The 23,093-nt window shown below is 45.7% G+C and overlaps 1 protein-coding gene across 1 annotated transcript; it reads right to left on the bottom strand.

Moving 5' to 3' along the window:
- Positions 1 to 1,609: 1,609 nt before the first annotated feature.
- rprd2a (regulation of nuclear pre-mRNA domain containing 2a) lies at positions 1,610 to 22,488 on the bottom strand. Its single transcript, XM_061253906.1, is given in 14 exon segments — positions 1,610 to 3,866; positions 3,868 to 3,938; positions 3,940 to 4,683; positions 4,685 to 4,942; positions 5,298 to 5,498; positions 6,076 to 6,369; positions 7,046 to 7,202; positions 7,204 to 7,404; positions 7,776 to 7,951; positions 9,485 to 9,611; positions 12,850 to 12,902; positions 13,696 to 13,829; positions 14,240 to 14,369; positions 22,214 to 22,488. Coding segments are annotated over 14 exon segments (3,777 nt in total). The 5' UTR covers positions 22,410 to 22,488; the 3' UTR covers positions 1,610 to 2,831.
- Between the last annotated feature and the right edge of the window lie 605 nt (positions 22,489 to 23,093).

The raw sequence follows: 23,093 nt of genomic DNA, 5'->3' as shown, positions 1-23,093 counted from the left end.
TAGACTAATACAAATAAATAAATGTAAAAAAATACTGTGCGAGGGAAAACGAAAATTGCTGGGGAAAAAATCCCATTTCGCTTTTTCGTTTTTCAACAAACTGAGCCCAATAACTTCAAAGTCTAAAATACAGTAAAGCAGTCATTGAGTTTAAAATAACTGTCATTTTAGGGGGACATTTAAAACGTAAAAATAACAGTTCGTTGAGTGAGTCGAGTAGATGTGTGCATTCAAGTGTGAAACAACTAATCTTAATGGCCTTGTTTCCAATTGCACGTATTTTGTCCAAACTAATAATAATAATAATAATAATAATAATAATAATAAATGAACATTTAGAACCTGGTTCCAGAACATTTGGTTATTCTGGAACAACTGGCCAATGTTTAAATATTAATTTTACTTTACACGTACGTTCAGAGAAACTCCGGCACACTGCATCTTGCAAAACAACATTTAATCGAATAACAACGTAAACGTTTCAGAAACACACACACTCAGTGTCTTGTGCTTTGCAAGAAACAATGTGTAGGCGTTCAAATGTCCTTTTGAAATTTATTTTTCTCCTAGCACCTGTTGCATACATCAGGTGTGCATACCTTTTAAAGCACTTTACGCGCATGCATCAGCAAACACAAGAAAACGACACCGTTTGGCCTAACCCCATTGTGTACGAAGAGCAAATGTGGTTTCATTTCAGGAAATTAAGATCTGATTTTAATTTTCCAATGTCATGCATATCTACAATCTCCAGTCACACCTTTTACACTCCAATCAACCAAAATGTGTCATGCATGAAAATGGCCCATTTGTACTCAAGTCATAATTACGTGGTTAAACTCTTTTACATGGACCAGGGCATATTCCGTCCCAGATCTATGAATTAAGTTTTGTAGTTGAAATTCTGACCGATTAGCAGCCGACAATAAAAAAAAAATCCAAATCACGAAGGGAATCAAAGTTTAAAGAGGCATTTAAAACTGTAGCAAGACACACAGGGATCGTAACTGTAACTGTAATTCCGAAGTTTTAATTCAGTTGAAACATCGCATGAGTTTTTAAATGTGGTTTTTAATTATGTGAATATTGTAAGCTATCCAACTATTAATGGGGAGGGTTGTCCACTCTTCGTGATGGAACAATGTGTGAAAAAAGCAGAAGGTTAAAGAGAGAGAACACGATCTGAAAGGCGAGACTAAAGAGGAAGAGACGCCAAGGGTGAAAAGACGGATGAAGTGCAAGTGATTAAAAACAGGAGAGCCAAAGATCAAATGTGGAAAGGAAACAGGAAACAAACATGTGTTCGAGAGATGCATGGCTATCATTTCTTTAAAAAAAATAAAAATAAAAAAAGTAAAACAAAAAAAAGTTAAAATAAAAAAACGTTGCATTCAGAGCGGTTTCTCGGTTGTATGAAATAAAAACAGGAATAAACAGACTGAACACAGGCAATCTTTTTTTTTTCTTTCTTTTTTTTTTAACAACTTGAGCAGCATCAGCGGTGAAGGTGACAGAAATCACATCAATACAGACAGCTCCAACAAAAAACTGCCGTCATACTGTCCGCTGCAGTGCCTGCATCGCTGCAAAAGAAAGTACCCTCCCCTGGTTGTTTTCAAACGTGTATTTTTATTCAATTCAGTACATGTAAAAGTCGATTCATCCTTGAACTTGCTGCATTTGTATTTCAAACTCAAACTGTCCTAAGCTACACTATACCATTTCAAGGGTAACTGCTTTAACCCTCAAAGCCATTGTTGAACCACTGCTTATTATTATTATTTTAAACAAAGATGATATGTTTTACGTACAGTTTATGAACAAGCCTTGTCACTTCCGTTCTGTTTAAATGTTTAAACTGATTCACCATAGCAAAAACAGCAATTATATTTTTTTCCTTACCACAAGAAAACAAACTGTTGATAAGTAACAAATGTACTCTTTCAGTCTATACATACATAAATAACTGTTCATATGTAATACAAGGAAAGAGATATTGTATATAATATCAGCCAGGACAATGGGAGCGGGACAATGACTTGTGGCTTAACTTGAAATTGCCAAAGATGACAAGTGATCAAACCATTACCAATTTCCCATGCGGAAAGCTGATTGGCATTAACCAATAGGAAAGGAAATGGTGGGATCTGGTCATCTTTAAAAAAGGACTACCCATCCATCAGAGAGCACACAAATAAACATGTATAATTCAGCAGAAGAGAGGGAACATTTTGCATCCGGTGTTGGTTTATTCCCCCCCAAAAACACTCCATTTGTTATATCCTTTCCTCTACCTGAATGATTCAAACACAGAATTTGATTCTGAAAAGAATGATGGGGGGAAAAAAGAAGAAAAAGAACACATAAAACAAATTCAATAACCACCTCGTCATCCTCCGTCTCAATCTGGCGTCAGGCTTAATTCTCTTCATCCTAGCCCTATCGCTCCCATCCGTCTGGACTCAGACACGGACTCTTGCTGGCGTGGGGGTCGGGGCGGAGGCAGATTTGGTCGATTAAATCACTCCTTTGCATCTTCTTCATTTTACAGACGAGGACGGGACGGGACGGGTTGGGTCGGGTCAGAGAAAGGGATGCTGGGTACTGAATTTCGGGTCCTGGATTAGTACACTACACTAATTAGTGTGTGTAGCAACTAGATGGAGCATGTGTGTAAACGTACACAGCCCGTGAGTGTGGCACTTTTAATACGTGAGGGCATGGGCGTATCAGTCATGTAGCTGGGGTAGAATTATTCATTTACTTCTCCCTTTTTAAACGCGTGTGTGCAAACGTATCGTCTCGTGTCTGAAGGGGTCGTGTCTGATGGGTCAGTAGCGCGGGGGTAAGTATGGCCTTTTTGGGGGGTAGAAGGGACTTCCGCCGAACCCCCCTCTCGGGGGCCCGCTAAAATGAGGCCCGGGCCGCTTGCCTCCGCGGAACGGCGGTTCGTGGTCGAAGTGGGCGGGGTGCGGGGGGCGGGGGTGGTGCCCGCGGAGGGGTGGCCTATGTGAGAGGGGGGGCATGTGCGGGCGAGGCTGGTGGTGCGGTGGGCGGAGCTGGGCTCTGTGATCGGGGTGGGGCGGGCGCAGGATCGGGGAGGGAGGCTGTCTGTGGCCGTGGAGGTGGGGAGGGGGGCTGCGTGGGGGGTGCTGGTTCGGCGGCAGGTGGGAGGTTTCGAGCGGGGGAGAGGGGAGGGGCAACGAGGAGGGCGGGGGGCTCGGGCCTTCACGGACTCTCCCCAGCAGAGAGGGGTGAGGTCCGGACGAGCCGGGCCGGTGGAGAGGCGGGCCCTGGCGGGAGGGGAAATGGTCTTTAACTGCACCGTGGTGGGGCAGATCTTTAAAGAGAGCAGGGGGGGTCGTGCTGTTCACTGGCCCGGACCGCTCCTCTCTCTCGCCCCCTCGGGACGGAGGCTGGGATAGGGGTCGGTCGACAGGCACCAGCACACCCCCTACCATGACTGAGGAGGGAGGACCCGGGAAGTCTTTAGGCGGGGGAGGTAGCTGTGGGATGGGGGGTGGAGGTGGTGGAGGGATGGGCGGAGGAGGGGAGCTGAAGAAGTCGGACGGAGGGATGTGGGCAGGGTGCCTGGGAGGGTGGGGGTCTCGACCGGGATAGGGCACGCGGCCCCTCTCCTCGAACGGGAACGCCTGGCGGGAGTCGTCGTCAGGCCGGCCGTGAGGACCCGGGCCGGGGTTCCGGGGGTGGGCTCCGGCCCCTTCCGCGTACGCTTCGCCGTACCAGCCTCCGCCCCGGCCCAGGCTGGGCCGCGGACCGGTCTCCCCGCCCCTGCCGTGCGGCCGCATCCCCCGGCCGATCACTCGGATGCTCTCCACCGTCTGGATGCGCTCTCCCGACGGCCTGCGTTGGCCTGTTGTACCCCAGGATCCCGACGGGCGTTCCTTCTCCGCAGGAGGACGGGGACACCAGCGTTTCGATGTGCTGGTAGTGCGGCCCGTCGTGCTGCAAGGCGTTGGGCTTGCTCCCCCCCCTCCCCTCCTCCGCTCCCGTCCAGCGGATTGGCCTCCCCGCCGCTCTTCAGACAGTCCCCCGGCTGAGAGGGGGCGGAGGGGGTAGTGCTCACCTGCTGTGACGCCTCTTCTCTCTCCTCCTGCTCCTTCACTCCTTCCGTCGTAGAAATCCTCCATCCTGCGGGGCAGGTTCCCAGATCCGAGCCATACCCGTCCTGGCTCACGTCTCGAGGTCCGGACATGGCATCCAGGTGTCGGAACTCCTGCCTGTTCGGGCCCCCCTCGCCATAGCGGTTCGGGGGCGAGTTGGGAGCCCCCCAGGACTCGCTGCGGTACGCGGTGGGCGACAGGCTGTGGCCGTCTCTCCTCCCGAATTCAGCGGGCCCCAGGCCAGTGGAAGACAGTGGCAGATTCTTCACCCGGTCTAAAGAGGCAGGGTCTGCGTTCAGCCCCGCCCGGATCCCACCGTTGTGGGAGGAGGCTGCCGGGTTTGCGACGGGGCCGGGTTCGTCCATCTCGTCCTGGGTGGGCGTACCCGGCGCCTCGTCGCGCACAGGGGTGCCGTCCAGGTTCTCGGCGGGCAGGAAGGGGCTGTTGCTGCTGCTCCCCTGCCCGTCGCCGGAGGACAGGCCCAGGTTGAAGGCCCGGAAGCCGGGGTTCCCCTGGAGGAACTTGTGCAGCTTGGACTCCAGGCTGGAGGGGAAGGAGGCGGCGGGGGGAGAGGACTCGCGCTCCTGCTCGCTCCCTCGCCTCCTCTCGGGCTCCCGCGTGTAGCCGCAGCCCGGCAGAGGCTTGGCCGTCAGGGCCGACGGCGGGGGCCGGGGCCCTTTCCTCGGGAGTGGCCAGCGGGACGGGCAGGGCCTCGGCAGGGCCAGAGGTGAGGCCACGAGGTGGCACTGTGGACGCAGGCTGCGGAGCACTGCCGGGGCCAGAGGAGCCTCCAGCCACACTCTGCAGAAGGGACATGCCTGAGGAGGAGGGAGGGAGAGAAGGAGGAGAACGTTCATAACAACCTTCAGTAGCTGGGAACCCTGAGTGGACACGAGTGAGGAGAATTAAATAGACCTCCCAGTTGAACAACATGCATGACTTAACCAACAAGGTGGAACCACCAACTACCAAAATCACACAGAGGTTTTACCTACTATTTTACAAAAACTATTCTCGAAAGGAAGCAAGTCATTCAATAAAAAAAGAAAAGAAAAAAAGACCCCAACATCCTTCCCGAATGTAGACAAGAACACGGAAATACCCAAGAAGCAGGACAAGAGCCCCATCAGTTCCACAGCAGTTTTAAGCGAGGGGGATGGGGAAAGGGCTCACCCTGCAGGCCGGGGCTCTGCGTTTTGGAGAGGACGCTGAGGAGGCTCTCTGGGCTGATGTCCACCCGGGACAGGATGCTGGCCAGCGGGTTGGGGCCGGGGGCCGCCCCCCCGGGCACCGCGGCGGGGGACTTCAGGGCCGAGCTGTGAGCCGATGGCGTGCCGGGCGTCCCGGGAGAGGTCCGAGAGACGGGGCTCACACCTGAGGGAGAGGGATTAAGAGGCAGCGGGAGAAAGAGAGGGGGGGGGGGATTGTGAGACAGGGGGAAGAAAATTGAGAGCATCAAAGATAGTTAACGTAACATAAGGTAATGGTGAGAACAGGCCATTCAGCCCAGCAATACTCGCCTTTTCCTACCCCCCAAGTGTGCCTACTTCCTAGTTTGCCTTAAAGGTAAATAGTATCCAACACCGTATCAAGCCTGTCTTGAAAACCCTGAATGTTTCTTCCTCCACTACATGAACTGGCAAGCTAGTCCACACAGACCACTCGCTATGTGAAGAAATACTTCCTTATCTGAACAAAATTTCTCCTTTGACAATTTTAATTTGCGCCCTCTTGTTCTGCGAACCGAACTCACCCTGAAGAATCGCCTATAATTCACTTTGTTAATCCCTTCAATGAATTTAACGTTTTGACACCATGACTATACGTCAACAAGGAGCCATACTAGTGGCATCAACCTGTCACCCGCCAGTCAACCCTACTACCGGCTATGGATCTCAAGTCTTACGTCAAGTTCGACCAACCGACTGTGGCTGAGACCGGACAGACTCACCCGTGTTCTTCATCGCTGAGGTGAGGCTGCTGAGGATGGAGCTGATCTTGCCCAGGTCCACGTTGGCCAGGTTCACCGGCAGAACAGGTGCGGGTGTGGCGGGGGTCGCCGGGGTGACGGGGGCCGCGGTGGTCGCCGAGGTCTCGGGGGAAACGGAGGTCACGGGGGACGCAGGGGTCATAGGGGGCGGGGACTGTTTGACAGGGTTTCTCTCGTGGGCCAGCAGGGGTTTGGCAGGAACGGTAGCAGGGTCGGGCTCAGGGATGGGGGCCGGCTTCGCCACCTGCTCTTCCACTAAACGGACAGAGAAGAATGAAGGTGACCTGGTGCTCAGACAGACACTCACAGGGACAGAGCGGAAGTGCTCACATGTACCCGTTTGCTTTTTTTCAATAAAACGAAAACCATGGAAATGTTTGTCAACAGCTTCCCTTCCCAGCTCCCCTTGTTTTTGCTTAGTTGCTCACCCTCTTGAGCAATGTCTCTCCCCCCCCCCCCCCCCCCCCATTTCACCGACAGAATGTTGCATTTTGGCCACCTTTGTAACTACCTTCCTTCCCCTCCCTAGTAACCGTGCACAGCAGGCAGTGAAAAGCCATAAATGCAAATACACCTGTCACAGCTGCCAGTGACATCTGTCCAGTTTGCCTGCGTCGTGAAGTCTGTTTTGCATGGGAGTTCTACAAGGAAACAGGAATGGCCAGGAATAGAGAGAACAGCCAGGCCGAGGGACTGCTGCTCATCTAGCTAATGCACATTAGTTATTTAGATGTTTGACACTTTTTATCCAAAGCGACTCGCAATTGATTTGCCTGAGGAGGAGACAATCCCCCTTGGAGCAATTCGGAGATGAGAGCTGTGCAGATCTTATCATGGCTACCAGCTGCCCCAGGACAGATGTAGATGCGCGGCTGAATAAATCCATGTAAGGGACAGGCAGGAAGTGAGGGCAGGAAGGGTGGCCGCTCACCTATGATGCCGGGGCTGCCCGTCTCCTCTCCCTCGGAGAGCTCCATGTCCTCCACGTCCCGGTTGTCCTTCTCCCCGTGCGGGACGTCGGTCAGCGGGGAGGCCCCGGGGGAGGACAGGGGGCTGGGGACGTCCCCGAGGGCCGATGCCCACCTCGTCTCCACCGTCCATGGCCCGCCCGTCCAGGTGAGTGTCGGGCACGGCGCCCATGCCGTGGAAGGGCGACTCGGAGCCCGTGGGGGAGGGCGCGTCCTCGGACGGGGAGGGGACGGGGGAGTCATCCAGCCCGGGGAGCGTGCTCTTCAGGGCGTCCAGCTTGCGCTTCAGGTGCGTCACACGGTTGGCAAATGTCTTGTAGGCCTGAGGGGGGGGGGGGGGGGGGGGGCGGCAAATATTAGGATTTACAGCAGTCCAAAAACCAAAAACGCAGTAGCAGTCCTGTACAAAACGGTCCATCCAGATCACAGGATCGGAGAGTGCCTAGACTGTTGTGATGTCACCGTACTCATAGCAACAAGAGCTCTACCAATCACAGTACCTTGGAAACAACGGACAGAACACCGACAGCTATTAAGGGACACTTTCTGGCTGCACCCCGGCAATTCCCACATGGAATACGGAATCTAATCCCCGTTGCCGGTGTTCTACTGGTCATCGCCACCATCATACACCGGATATCATCTCCCATTATGGCCACAGGTTTGAGTCAGGGCAAAACCCCACACACTCACATTGGCGATGATCTTGACCTCCTTGTACTGCATCTCGTAGAACACGTCCGCGTTGCTCAGCGCCTCCAGCAGGGGGGGACCCCCCTTCAGCTGCTTCTCCAGGAAGCCTACAAAGTCCTGAAGCTTGGTGCTGCCCTCCTCAAAGTCTTTGGAGAACTTCTTGCCCCCCGCCTTGTCTGAGGGGTGGAAAGACAGTCTAAATTACAAACTACTTCAACAATTTAAGCCAGCTCTACATTTCTGCCAATTTCGACCTGTCAGAATCAACGGCAAGGTGTCAGATGCAGCTTTGGGGCATTTTGTATTGCAGTGCTGCTCAGTGCTAGGCCATTCCATGCCAACTCCAGGAGGTTGCATAACAGCACCCATTTTCTGTGTGTTGGTAGACAATGATGAGAAAATAAAATAAAATTCCTGAAAATTTTTGCTTCATTTTCCATTTTGTTTTGCTGGTAGAGCCCTTTAAAGTTTGACGGGTGTTGCAATGAGAAAAAAAATTAGCTTAATTGGATTTGTCGTTCGAGAGATATTGGCTCTTAAATAGGGTGGGGGGGGGTGATGACTGGGGCACACAAGGTCGGTGGTTCTAATCCTGGTGTAGCCACAATAAGATTCACACAGCCGTTGGGCCCTTGAGCAAGGCCCTTAACCCTGCATTGCTACAGGGGAGGATTGTCTCCTGCTTAGTCTAATCAACTGTAAGTCACTCTGGATAAGAGCGTCTGCCAAATGCCAATAATATAATATATATAAGAAAAATAAATTGGAGAAAAAGTGGTCACCCCCCACAGGTTGATTTTCCACAGAACGACCCAACCGCACTGAGGCACTAAAGCCCTAAATATGGGTAGATCACTGACAGTCTATTGGACCATTTTTGAGGTAGAATTCATATCTGGCCTCGGAAAACAAGTACATTGACTTAAAACCATTTAGCCAATAAATGTGTTCCATACTGTATGAGGGTAATTTATAGCTGAATCGCATCCCTGGTTATGGGTATGCACTTTGTTGCTCTGGATAAGCGCGTCTGCCAAATGCCATGAATGTAATGTAATGCATCCCCCCCCCCCCCCCCCCCAATTCCCATAGAGATCCGTTCAAATGCAAAGAGGTTTTACTATCGCTTGTAGGACAACCTGAAAGTAAGATAAGCAAACTCTGGAAAATAAAAAAATAAAAAAACAAGAGGAAATAAAACATGAATCTGAAAAAGTAGAAAAGTGTCTCCAAACTTTTGACTGGCACTGTAAATCAAATTAAACTGGCACGCTCTCTAAAGGAAAAGTGTTCAAAGAATTTTGCATTTTACAATCAGCCCAGATCAATACAGCCCTGTTTTACCATAAAGGCACTGGATTCAATCAACACCACCAAGCTGTCTTAACAGAGACAGGTGGCTGTAGGACAATGACTGACGGGTTAATCTGGTCTTAATTCAACAGAACCTGTTAGACAACAATGCTGACTGGACAAAACCCACATGGGGGAGGGGGAGAGGGGGAGGGAGGGGGAGAGGGAGGGGGACAGTGAATTAGGGCGAGAGGGTCAGACAGGAGAGAGAGGGGGAGCAAGAGAGAGAAGGAGAGAGGGCGAGTGAGAGAGGGAGGGGGAGAGAGAGGGAGGTGGACAGTTAATTAGGGAGGGAGAGAGAGAGAGAGAGAGCGAGAAGGAGGGGGTGGATCACAGTAACAGAAGACAGGGCTCACCCTTCAGTCTCTTGAGGGCCTCAGTGCTGCACACGTCCACTCTCAGAGCTGCCAGCTGCTTCTCCTTCAGCTCAGTGTCCTCCAGAGAGCGACTGTGCTGAGACAGCTTCTCTATGAAGGCCTGGGGCTGCAGAGCACGCAGTCAGACGGTCAGGTACACGTACACACACAAGCTATACGCACACACACACACACAAGCTAGACTCACACACACACACACAAGCTAGACTCACACACACACACACACAAGCTAGACTCACACACACACACACAAGCTAGACTCACACACACACACACAAGCTAGACTCACACACACACACACAAGCTAGACTCACACACACACACACACAAGCTAGACTCACACACACACACACAAGCTAGACTCACACACACACACACACAAGCTAGACTCACACACACACACACACAAGCTAGACTCACACACACACACAAGCTAGACTCACACACACACACAAGCTAGACTCACACACACACACAAGCTAGACTCACACACACACACAAGCTAGACTCACACACACACACACAAGCTAGACTCACACACACAAGCTATATTCACACACACACACACACACACACAAGCTATATTCACACACAGACAAGCTATATTCACACACACACACACACACACACACACACACACACACACACACACACACACTATATTCACACACACACAAGCTATATTCACACACACACAAGCTATATTCACACACACACACACACACACACACACACACACACACACACAAGCTATATCCACACACACACACACACACGCTATATTCACACACACACACAAGCAATATTCACACACACACACAAGCTATATTCACACACACACACACACACACACACGCTATATTCACACACACACACACACACACACAAGCTATATTCACACACACACACACACACACACACACACACAAGCTATATCCACACACACACACACACGCTATATTCACACACACACACACAAGCTATATTCACACACACACACACACACAAGCTATATTCACACACACACACACACACACAAGCTATATTCACACACACACACACACACAAGCTATATTCACACACACAAGCTATATTCACACACACACACACACACACACAAGCTATATTCACACACACAAGCTATATTCACACACACAAGCTATATTCACACACACAAGCTATATTCTCACACACAAGCTATATTCTCACACACACACACACACACACACACACACACACGCTAGACTCACACACACAAGCTATATTCACAGACACACACACACACACTATATTCACACCCACACAAGCTATATTCACACCCACACACACACACACACACACACACACACAAGCTATATTCACACACACACACACACACACAAGCTATATTCACACACACACACACACACACACACGCTATATTCACACATACACACACAAGCTATATTCACACACACACACACACACACACACACACACACACACGCTAGACTCACACACACAAGCTATATTCACACACACACACACACGCTATATTCACACACACAAGCTATATTCACACACACAAGCTATATTCACACATATACACACACAAGCTATATATATATATATATATACACACACACAAGCTATACACACACACGCGCTATACTCACACACACACACTATATTCACACACACACACACACACACACAAGCTATATCCACACACACACACACACACGCTATATTCACACACACACACAAGCAATATTCACACACACACACGCTATATTCACACACACACACACACACACACACACACACACACACACACACACACACGCTATATTCACACACACACACACACAAGCTATATTCACACACACAAGCTATATTCACACACACACACACACACACACACACACACACAAGCTATATCCACACACACACACACACGCTATATTCACACACACACACACACACAAGCTATATTCACACACACACACAAGCTATATTCACACACACACACACACACAAGCTATATTCACACACACACACACACACAAGCTATATTCACACACACAAGCTACATTCACACACACAAGCTACATTCACACACACAAGCTATATTCTCACACACAAGCTATATTCTCACACACAAGCTATATTCTCACACACAAGCTATATTCTCACACACACACACACACACACACACACACACACACACACACGCTAGACTCACACACACAAGCTATATTCACAGACACACACACACACACTATATTCACACCCACACAAGCTATATTCACACCCACACACACACACACACACAAGCTATATTCACACACACACACACACACAAGCTATATTCACACACACACACACACACACACACACACACGCTATATTCACACATACACACACAAGCTATATTCACACACACACACACACACACACAAGCTATATTCACACAATCACACACACGCTATATTCACACACACAAGCTATATTCACACACACAAGCTATATTCACACATATACACACACAAGCTATATATACACATATACACACACAAGCTATATATATATATATATATATATATACACACACACGCGCTATACTCACACACACGCGCTATACTCACACACACACACTATATTCACACACACACTATACTCACACACACACACATACACACATACACACACACACACACTATACTCACACACACTATACTCACACACACACAAGCTATACTCACGCACACACTATACTCACACACACGCTATGTTCACACACACACACACACACACACACACACACACACACAAGCTATACACACACACACACACACACACACACACACGCTATACTCACACACAAACACAAACTATACTCACACACACAAGCTATACTCACACACACACACACAAGCTATACTCACACACACACAAGCTATACTCACGCACACACTATACTCACACACACACTATACTCACACACACACTATACTCACACACACACTATACTCACACACACACTATACTCACACACACACTATACTCACACACACACGCTATACTCACACACACACACACGCTATACTCACACACACACACGCTATACTCACACACACACACGCTATACTCACACACACACACGCTATACTCACACACACACACACACGCTATACTCACACACACACACACACACTATACTCACACACACACACTATACTCACACACACACACACTATACTCACACACACACTATACTCACACACACACTATACTCACACACACACTGCATTTATAAATGGCAGATTTATAACAGGTGACAAGACGGAGCCCGAGATACTCACTGCAAACTCAGCCAGGATCTTGGACTTGAGAGCAGCTTTGGGGTTGGGCGGGGCTGCAACAACATTCATAACACAATGTCACACACTGTACCCTCAAAACAACCCTCTATACCACACAAACATTCGGGAGGACATTCAGCTAAATAAACTACACTGGTTACTCCATTATATTTTTAAAGACAGTAGAACGTCAGTCTGCATTCATCAGGCATCTCAGAGTAGGGAGCACAGATCTAGGGTCAGCTGTAGCTAGTCAGAGCCTTACTGGATTGGAGGCAAAAGGCGAAACTGATCCCTGACCGGCACTCTAGCTCACTTGATAAAGACAGGGCCCTGGTATGACAGCACAAATGAGAAGGTATGATGTTCCACTGGCCCGTTGCTATGGGAAACCCCTCCCTGTGAGAGCCTAGCAGTCCGTGTTCCAATTATACACGGCAATGTTCTGTTCAGCAGAGTCAGAGACGGTACAACACCACACTCCCTCCAGACAGCGGGCCATGCTAATTAAGTAGCGCTCAAGAGCCGGTACACACAAAACCGGGCAAGCTGCAAGCACAGGCCCGCCCACTCACTCTCTACCACACTGTCGGGGCTATGAGTAATCAAACCTGGCAGAAGCCTGTAGCCAAGTGCAGCAAAGAGGATGAGCGGGAGCCAGAAAGATGGTGTAGCCAAGATCAGATCCACGCAGCTGTTGGGCCCTCGAGCAAGGCCCTTAACCCCACATTGCTCCAGGGGAGAATTGTCCCCCGCTTAGTCTAATCTACGGTCAGTCTGTTGTCGGTTTGGATAAAAGTGTCAGCTAAATAACACATTAATTATTATTATAATAATAATAATCACCGGAGGACTGAGCACTAGGGGGCGCCTTCCTGGCAAGCCCAGCCTTGAGCTCAGAGATCAGCTCCTCGGGATAGACGCTTCTCTCCTCCCAGATGGTCAGGATCCGCTCCACAGACCGCCGCACTTTAGAGTCCCTGGTGGCAGAAGGGAGACGGAGCGGGTTTCAGACGTAATTTAGCCATGAACAAACACCACGTATACAAGCTGCAATCAAAACTCACGTTTACAATTCACAATTTAGTCAATCAAAAAAAACGTCTTAAAGTACATATTCCAAAACAATTTTTGGAAAAGTATTAAAATTGTAATACTTGTGTATCATCACACCAATGTTTTTCCTCCTTTCACTACCTGGAAAATTAGATTTTAATTTTACAAGACTCTAATTTGCTTGAACATTAGAAGTTCTTCAAATGCTTCCTAGAATCTCTCTTTTCAGTGACGAATATGATTCAATTAAAAGAATTAAAGACCGTCAACTTCACAGAAACCCAAAATGCTGGCACGGGGATCAGGAGGATATGACATCACGCAGGGCTCTTACTTGATCAGCCGGGCAGCCTCCGGGAGCACCTCGGAGAAGGCGGTGCGGTAGATTATGGCGTTCTTCCTCTTGCAGTTCTGAATGACATCATTCGCCACGTAGAACAGGTTGAGCCTATGAGAGGCCGCAGCTGCAAATCGGAGGAGAAGAATTCATGAAAATACTGTGGATATTATGCAAATAAGCAATTCGGGAGGCATGAACAGACCAGACATTACTAAGCAGTGACAGAGATATTCTCACAGACACACGGATGAGCATATTCTCACATGGGACCAGACATTACTAAGCAGTGACAGAGACATTCTCACAGACACACGGATGAGCATATTCTCACATGGGACCAGACATTACTAAGCAGTGACAGAGACATTCTCACAGACACACGGATGAGCATATTCTCACATGGGACCAGACATTACTAAGCAGTGACAGAGACATTCTCACAGACACACGGATGAGAATATTCTCACATGTGGAATGCACTCCAGATGCATATCTCCAATAATGCCAATACTGAGGTAGACTGGGGTTAAATTGCACATCTTTTAGGGGGTTCAATTAGTGGTTCGGTGAAAATGTTGCATTCCATTTAAACCCGCACACCCTGATTCTCTGGGAAAAGGTCAACACACGCATCTGCAAATGATCCTCGTGGAAATCGTCTGGCTGGAACAAAGCAGGAACCGTGACCGTGAACAAAATGTACGTTCTCCAGATTTTCCATAAATAACACGCTGAAAGTCCATTAGCAATAACAGCCAACGGCAAACCGATTAGGGACAGGCAGCTCACGGGATCAAAAGAAAAACATTTGCCGGAGTGCTGAACACTTGGCATTCACTGAAAATTGATCAAGTCATTCTTATCGACATTGCGCTTACTCGCAACCAACATTCTAATCATTTTTTTCCCCAAAAGGCAAAAGGGTGGCTTGTCAAACCACAGAAAAGGACGTGCTTCATCGATGTCACCACGTGTAGATAAATCAGCACAGTACATTCCACTTATGGTGGTGGAATAACAGACTCCTCTCAGACATCAAAATGTGAGACCGCAGTTGATGATTAAAACAAGTGGGTCAATAATGCTGCCTAACGATTTCTGTCAGGCAGGATAACAGATTTTTTTTGGAGTAAAAATGCATGACTTAAAAGGATTTATTTGAGAACACAACAGGGTGGTGTCATGTACTAGAAAGCATTTCCCAGATTGGATCACTTCTCAGCACAGATTCTGAGTAAGAGACTTGAGCACATTGACCCGCTACAGCAGGTGAAATTTTAATTAAAAAATAAAATAAAATAAAAAAATGAAGTAAATGTTTTATTTCCAGAGCACAACATACTTGTTGAGATGTCATCTTGAATAAATACTGCTTATTGAAACATTTTCTTAACGCAATTAAATTCTTATATACTGGCAACTCCTTATTTGTCACTGACCCAAGTAGTCAGTTAATTTAGCCACTCTAGCACCACCGGTGGCTAAAAGGCATCACTGCAGCGGTCAGTGAATGCCATTTGGGGGATGCCTCGAAAAGCCGGGAGGGGGAAAATAAGCAGACTCTACTGGGGCTAGCATGACTTAATGAAAGAAGCATGACCACGTGTTTAATGAAACATAGGGCTCTGAGGAACACAAAGTCACTATGGCAACCTAACTGCCCCCATTAGACCTCCAGGCCAGACCACGACAGCACCAGAGGAACAGCAGGATTCCTAAAAGCATTCTCAAAAAACAAACTCACGGAAGCTCCTTCTAATACCAATCATCTATTACCGACTGGCTCAGCCGCCCAAACCATTTCATATGCGATATGATTTTATGTGATGTACATGGTTTTCAGAAAAGGACAGAAAGATAAAATAGAAATGCGTCAACCGGACCTTTTTCTTTTTTGGCTGCATCAACGGACACAAAAACACATTTCGGGCCACAATTCATACTTAGCAATGAGCTGACCACTTTCAGTGGAGAACAGAAAGAAAAGACCTAAATAGAGATCTACACCTACTTAACTCCATTATTTTAATAGATTTCATGTGAGAATTACATCATTTATTTATTTGCATTAAAGAAAATCATAAGGAACTATTTCTGAAGAACTGCAGGAACCAGTTGAAATCAGTCAATGTTCGAGTGCTTTCACATAATATTCTAATAAACAATCAAACCATACACAGGTGGATCTGCAAAACAATGCAAATGCAAACAGTATATTTGGAGCAACTTCTCAAAACTCTTTATATTGATCAATATATATTCCAGAACCATTTAAATACTCATCAGCTTCTATACTCCATTGGCCTCCAAAACATCAGCATTTTCACACAATACCATTAAGCCCATTCACACTTAAGTGCAGTTGAAGACAATGAACTTTTAAAGCCTTTGCTAAAGAGAACAGAGGCAACAAGATTAGAATGGTCTTACTACTGAGTATACAAGTAAGATGCAACTTTTATACTCAGCAGACCTGCCTCAATTACATAATTATTTTTTTACACACTTTACCGAGCTTGTCTGGTGTACTGGAACCAATGAAATGCCCTCAAAAAACAGCAAACTTCTCGAGAGGCTCGATTACACCAGATAAGACGTTTTTGAATCCAAAACAATTATGTAATGGACCCACAGGTCTGATACTCAATAGCAGAGCAAGAGTGCCAAATCAGACTGCCAAAATCCTGTAAAACCCACAACACCACCATGCTTTGGCTCCATTCCCTTTTCTCCAAAAAGATAAAAGGAGACACTTCTCAGAAATGAGTAACTAGACTGAGGCGGGCGGGGTCAGTGTTTCCGCAGGGCCCAAACATTCACCTTTCACCAGCCAAGCAGCAATAATTAACTGCACTCCAATGACACCGAAGCCCACGCTTCAGTCAATGCATGCGCCTTTTCTCCGGCCTCTATGCGTTTTTCCACACAAACGCCTTGACCCTGTATGTTTGGACAATCGGTTATCAGATTTCACACTGCCTGGCTGGAAACAATGAGGTCAGGAAAACCACAAAAAATAAACACATCATTATTTCCCTATAACGAGAAGAGCCAAAACTGAAATTAACACCGAACGTCGCAGCCTGCTCAATCTTTTTCTGCCTCAAATAGTTCCACAAGAGTGAGGTACTCACTCACCATTAATTTACAACCTGCTCTTTTTCATGGAAACGCTGGGCCCGACATCAAGAACCAATATGTCAGGCCACAGTCATCTTTCACTACAGCGCAAATGCAAACTGCAACCAGGTTTCCACACCCTTGGATGAAGCAGATGGTCACAAACTTCCAACTTAAAAAAAAAAGAAAAAGTTTTTACTTATATTTGTAGAACACAATTCTTTCACTGGCTTACTTAATTACAACAGAGAGCTTGAGAGCTTGCCACAGCTGTGCTTGTGGGTAAACAAATACATACATTAAAAATAAAGGACATTTTACTATTAACTATTAAAAGTAGACTATTAAGGCAAATGTTTTGAGCATGACATTTTAAATTAATTTCCAGCATGAGCTGTTTGTCCAGTGAATTGCCTCTCAGACGCATGTCTGTTGCGTCATCATTTTGGCTATACTTTACCATTGGACCGATGCAGATAAATTCATCTTAAGCCGGTATGAGTCAATACCAACACAACCCAAATAATATGGCACATCCCTCTTTTTCCTTGTATCACTCGCTTGCCAATAACTTGCTCTTGTAGTTCATTAAACATTTGATAGATAACTTTGATGCATTGCATTCACCCAAACCTCCCAATGGCTCTTTCACCCTTGAAGTTCAGACTATAAGCCAGAAAGAGACTTTCTGCTTTGAATAGGACTATAACTTAAATTTCTATCATTTTACGTAAATCTTATGTTATATTACCCAAACCACAAACACTCACCCGGCGTGTGGTCCACTAATATTCTAGTTAAATTATTTATACTTTGGAGAGTTTTTGTTTTGGAACCTTGTTAAAACAGTAGTCTCCACTGTAGACTCACAAGTACACGTTTTCACCACAGCGAGAAAATGTCAAGATATTTGTTCACAAGCAGAATTTACGCTACCTTGCACCGCGTCTACCTGGAGTCTGGGAGGTTCATGCTATAACAAACCAACGCCGTGAGAAATCAAGGTCAAAGGTCAGAAATGACTTCTGGTTAGTCACAACAGTACATTAAATCAAGAATGACTTCACAATCTTGTTTAGGTTTAGAGGCTTTCAAACAATTCCAATGTCACATCTCTCTTCCAAACACAGCCATTAAAATTAGCAAAAGGCAAGTGTTCAAAAAAAACTTTGCACAGCTGTGTTTCTAAGCTGGTTTTCAGGTATTGGCCATTCTTCACAGAAGCAACCGCTTTCAGGCATTTCTTTTGTAAAAACAGAGACCCTGCTACCCTCCTGAAGAGTTTTCACTTTTAAGTGAAACTTGCATCGTGAAAACATCCATTCGTGAAATATGAGACACTCATCTGGTTGTCTAGCCCCTCTGAGATGATGCTGAGAACAACTGCTCCAAATAAGCAATTTTGCGTGCCAAAGAATTACAATAATGCAAACACGAATATCGCACCTGAATAAAAGTTAGCAGGAAATGTAATTGGACATTTGTATGTAAACAGTCGACAATATCGGAATACGACCGTGACTAGGAAGAGCATCATCAACCTAAATGTGCAAATAAATGTAGTCATTGACTCTACAAAGTGGAGCAAGTCCACAGATGTTTCATTCTATGCAAATCCCCAAACAAATATGAATGCTGCAAAACTTTTTACTTGGGCCTGACTAATATCCGCAAAACAAATTAAATCTATTCCAGGGTTTTTCATGCATAGAGAATAACATTTAGCATCAAATTTTGTGCCGCCTCCACGAAACCCGATAACATTATAAATTCACGGAGGATTTCTATCATTTGTAACTGCATCAGCGGCAGTATTCCGATGTGGCACTATCGCAATCTTGCTGCATTCGGACAGATAAATCTCACACCCAAGCAGGTGCAATATTTTAAAATAAAATGTCTCCTAAATTGCCTATCCTATCACTTTTAGGTTTTCAACTTTGTAGATATGACCCGTTGAACAGTGTTTCCCAACCAGAGTGCTGTCAGGGGAGCTGTTTCACATGAATTTAAAAAAGAAAAACCCCATGAATGAGCCCACCAGTTTAATTTGTCCCACCAGTTTCAGAATGAAGGCAAAAAATATTTTAGCTCTCCTAATTAACATAAGTGATCAACTTGTGCTTTGCACCATCCCTATATGTGTGCACGAGAGGAGAGCTGGATGCTTGAGTGCTGCATCTCAACTTCCAGAAGCCGTCGGTATTTTGAGGAGACAAGACAGTTTCAGTTAATCATCTATTCTCTGGCTACATTGTCTTGAATGTGGGTACAATGGTTTAAACACCATTTCCAGCATCAAGTTACTAAAGTTGTTGGTATCCAGAATGTGAAGCCTACTGTTTTGTCAATTTCATCAGGGAGTGTTTGACAATATTGGCACTGCATTATGAATTATTTGTGGCTGAACAAGTTTGATACACTAGCCTATTTCCTGAGGCAAGTCTACATTTGTTTACATAAACAAAGTTGTTAAAACGGTCTGCCAAGTTAACAGCGTTAGCTAGACACTTGTATATTCTACTAGTAGGCTATATGATTTACAGCATCTAAACGGCAAAGCTATATCCCATCGGTGATACGTAACATTATGTGGATAAAATTCCTCACAGATCTCGCCTTTTCATTTTCCTCCCAAAATGCACCAGATTGATGCATTTGACTGCTAAAATGTTTCTAAGTGTGGCATGCCCCTATAGTGGATATTGAATCCCACTCACAAAAGCAAAAACAAACTGGACTAACAATACATTATTGCTGAATTCAACCCTGAAAAGAACATTCAGGCCTAATGTTCACATGATACGTAGGGCGGCCTGTAGCGTAGTGGTTAAGGCCTGTAGCGTAGTGGTTAAGGTAATTGACTGGGACACGCAAGGTCGGTGGTTCCAATCCCGGTGTAGCCACAAAAAGATCCGCACAGCCGTTGGGCCCTTGAGCAAGGCCCTTAACCCTGCATTGCTCCAGGGGAGGATTATCGCCTGCTTAATCTAATCAACTGTACGTCGCTCTGGATAAGAGCGTCTGTCAAATGCCAATAATGTAATGTCATGTAATGATACATCATTGTACATCACTTTTGAGTCGGGTGCTGTGAGATTTGATCACATGACCACGAGTAAAGTAGTAAAGTTATTTTTAGCCAGGAAAAACCCTGATATTCCCAATGGAAGAGTTCACCCATTAGCACATGAGGGCTAACTGATCGGATTAGAGGGAAAAGTACCACCAGTGTCTCATTTCTATTTAGAAAATGACTCCCACCTTTTGGACAAAGTTAGAGTAGATTCAGGTTAGATTCATGAATTGGGTTTCACTCCAAAATGAAAGGTAAAGGGGTATGAGTGAAATCTGAAGTTTATTGGATTAAGTGGATTATGTCATTTACTTATGTCCGCACCATCTCCAGAAAATTCAGTCTTTGATATTTGAGTAATTGCCAGGATATCATTACTTATGTGAAGTTTTGTATAAATAATTATTGGTTTTCCACCGTCACTTTTTGAGGGCCAGAGTTTGAATGTGCAGGAAATTTTCTGACAAGCTACTTTACAATCTATGGTCTTGTTTTGCTTTAATTCGGTTTTAAATAAAAATTCCCCACTGTTACACACATACAAAACCAATAAAGCAGAGAATCAACTTTGAATCAACTCAGTGCTACTGACTGGCCAGACTGTCTTCATACCTGACGCCCAGGTAAAGGGAGGGTCGGAAAACCAGGAATTAGTGATACAAAACCGTTTTTTCTGGAGATGGTGTTGACATAAGCCAACTTTGCTTTTGGCCCCTGGATATTTCTTTCGAATTTACCCAGGACGTTTCCCGATTTACCTTGACTGCTTTAAAGACGCTTTGTTTAAAGATGACTCTCTCGATCTAATTCGACTCATCCATATGTCCTTAAAGTAGCGAAACATTATGTTGATTGAAACACATAATATAGGTATATGAAGTAATTTCCTCATCAATTGTCTAGCCAACTCACTAGACCGAGCTAGCTAGCATTAGCTACCAAGCCATAGTTAGCATAAGTTCATGTGATGTTAGCAAGCTAGCTCGGCTCAGCTAGCAGCACAACGGTTTGCAGGGCAACCACAAACAAATGAAGGTGAATTTCCAAATTGGGTCAACTTCTCACACAGTGCATTTGTAATTGATACACACACGTTAGGCCAAATAAATACAGGTCGAAATATCATTAACGTTGCAAATGAAGGTGACATGCTACGTTAGCTGTTAAACTAAGTTAGCTAGCTACGTTGGTCTAGCGTTCTCTCTCTACCCAGTCTAGACGACAACTTCAAATCAGCCAAAACTGACAGCAGCAGCTTTAATCATTTTCTTAGCCAACTTGGTAACTTAGCCGGGCAGCAAGCTACTAGTTACAACACCAGTCTTAAATAGAAAAACAATTTGCATTTAATACAATTAGCCCTATGTGACAGCTAGCACTCCAGTTAACGCATAGGTATAGTATTAGCACTGTTACAATAACTTTGGTAACAAAAACTAGCTGAGGTTACTTGCTAGCGCACAGCAAGTTGCTGCAATATGAAAATGTTGGCTAGCACTAGCTAGTTTACAACATGGTTTAAACTCAGTCGCTAACATTAGCCAGCTGGGTAGTTCGGTCTAAAACAGACAATTTGGTCCAAACCTTCTAATCTCACATGATCAATGAATTAACCCAATGTATTATGTTACCCAATTAATGTGCCGAGGCTAGGCATTACATTAGCCTATTAAAGACTAGAAAATTGTTTGTTGGCTAACAGGCCAAGTTAGTCTAGCTAGCTAACAAATGGGAGGTATTAGCTAGGTTGCTAACGTTAGCTGGCTACTCACATTTCTTCATCCACTTCATCCAGTATCGCACTATCAAGGTGTGATATTTCTTGTTCTCGATGCACCAGTTAGATAGTCCTTGTATCGACTCCATGGTGTTCGAAACTCCCTGAAAACGACGGTCCAAAGACGACTGTAAAGCGGCAGAAGAGCCACGACCAGTGTGGCCGCTTGCCGCTCCAGTCCCAGCCGCCATTTTCCAGGCCTCTTTCTGCGCCACTCGTCCTATCTTACGCGCCGCCGGTCCAGCACCCCGAAGATCACTGGGAAACAAATCTTGCTAGGCCGCAATTCTGTTGTAAATGTTCACTCCCCTTTTTTATTTGTGGGTAGTAAACGATTGGTGTTTTAAATATAGGTTGTATTTGGCGAGGGATACGGATTTATATATATATATATTTTTTTTTTCCCCATTTCAACTAGTCGATAACCAGGTTCCATGGAGAGAAAATATATATAGAGAATGTATTGGTCATAGTAGTTCAACCAGTAAATAGCTTTTTGTATCATCTATCTATAAAACTAAATTTTAAGGGGAGGTACCGCAGGTGAAGAGGAAAAATGACTTTGCTCGAATGAAAATATATATATTATGTGGACGGAAATTGAAACTTGTTTGTAGTATGACTCGTATTTATTTTTCGGAACATATGCAAATTATTTCATGAATAACAAAAACATGCACATTTTTAATAATAGTTAAAACACCTTTTCAGTGTATTAAGTAAGTACATTTTTCTGTTTCAATGTGAATGAGTCAGTAGCTGGTACTTACGGAAAAAATTCGCTATTTTCCACATAAAATAGAAATGACAAAATATATCAAAAAGCCTCTATTACCAGCTATTTCGGTTAAGAAGCACCATGTTAAACTTGGTAG

Source organism: Conger conger, chromosome 9 (genome assembly GCF_963514075.1).
Source record: "Conger conger chromosome 9, fConCon1.1, whole genome shotgun sequence".
Lineage (NCBI taxonomy): Eukaryota > Metazoa > Chordata > Actinopteri > Anguilliformes > Congridae > Conger > Conger conger.
The sequence above is the reverse complement of the archived record's forward strand: the minus strand, read 5'-3'. Positions and strand labels throughout refer to the sequence as shown.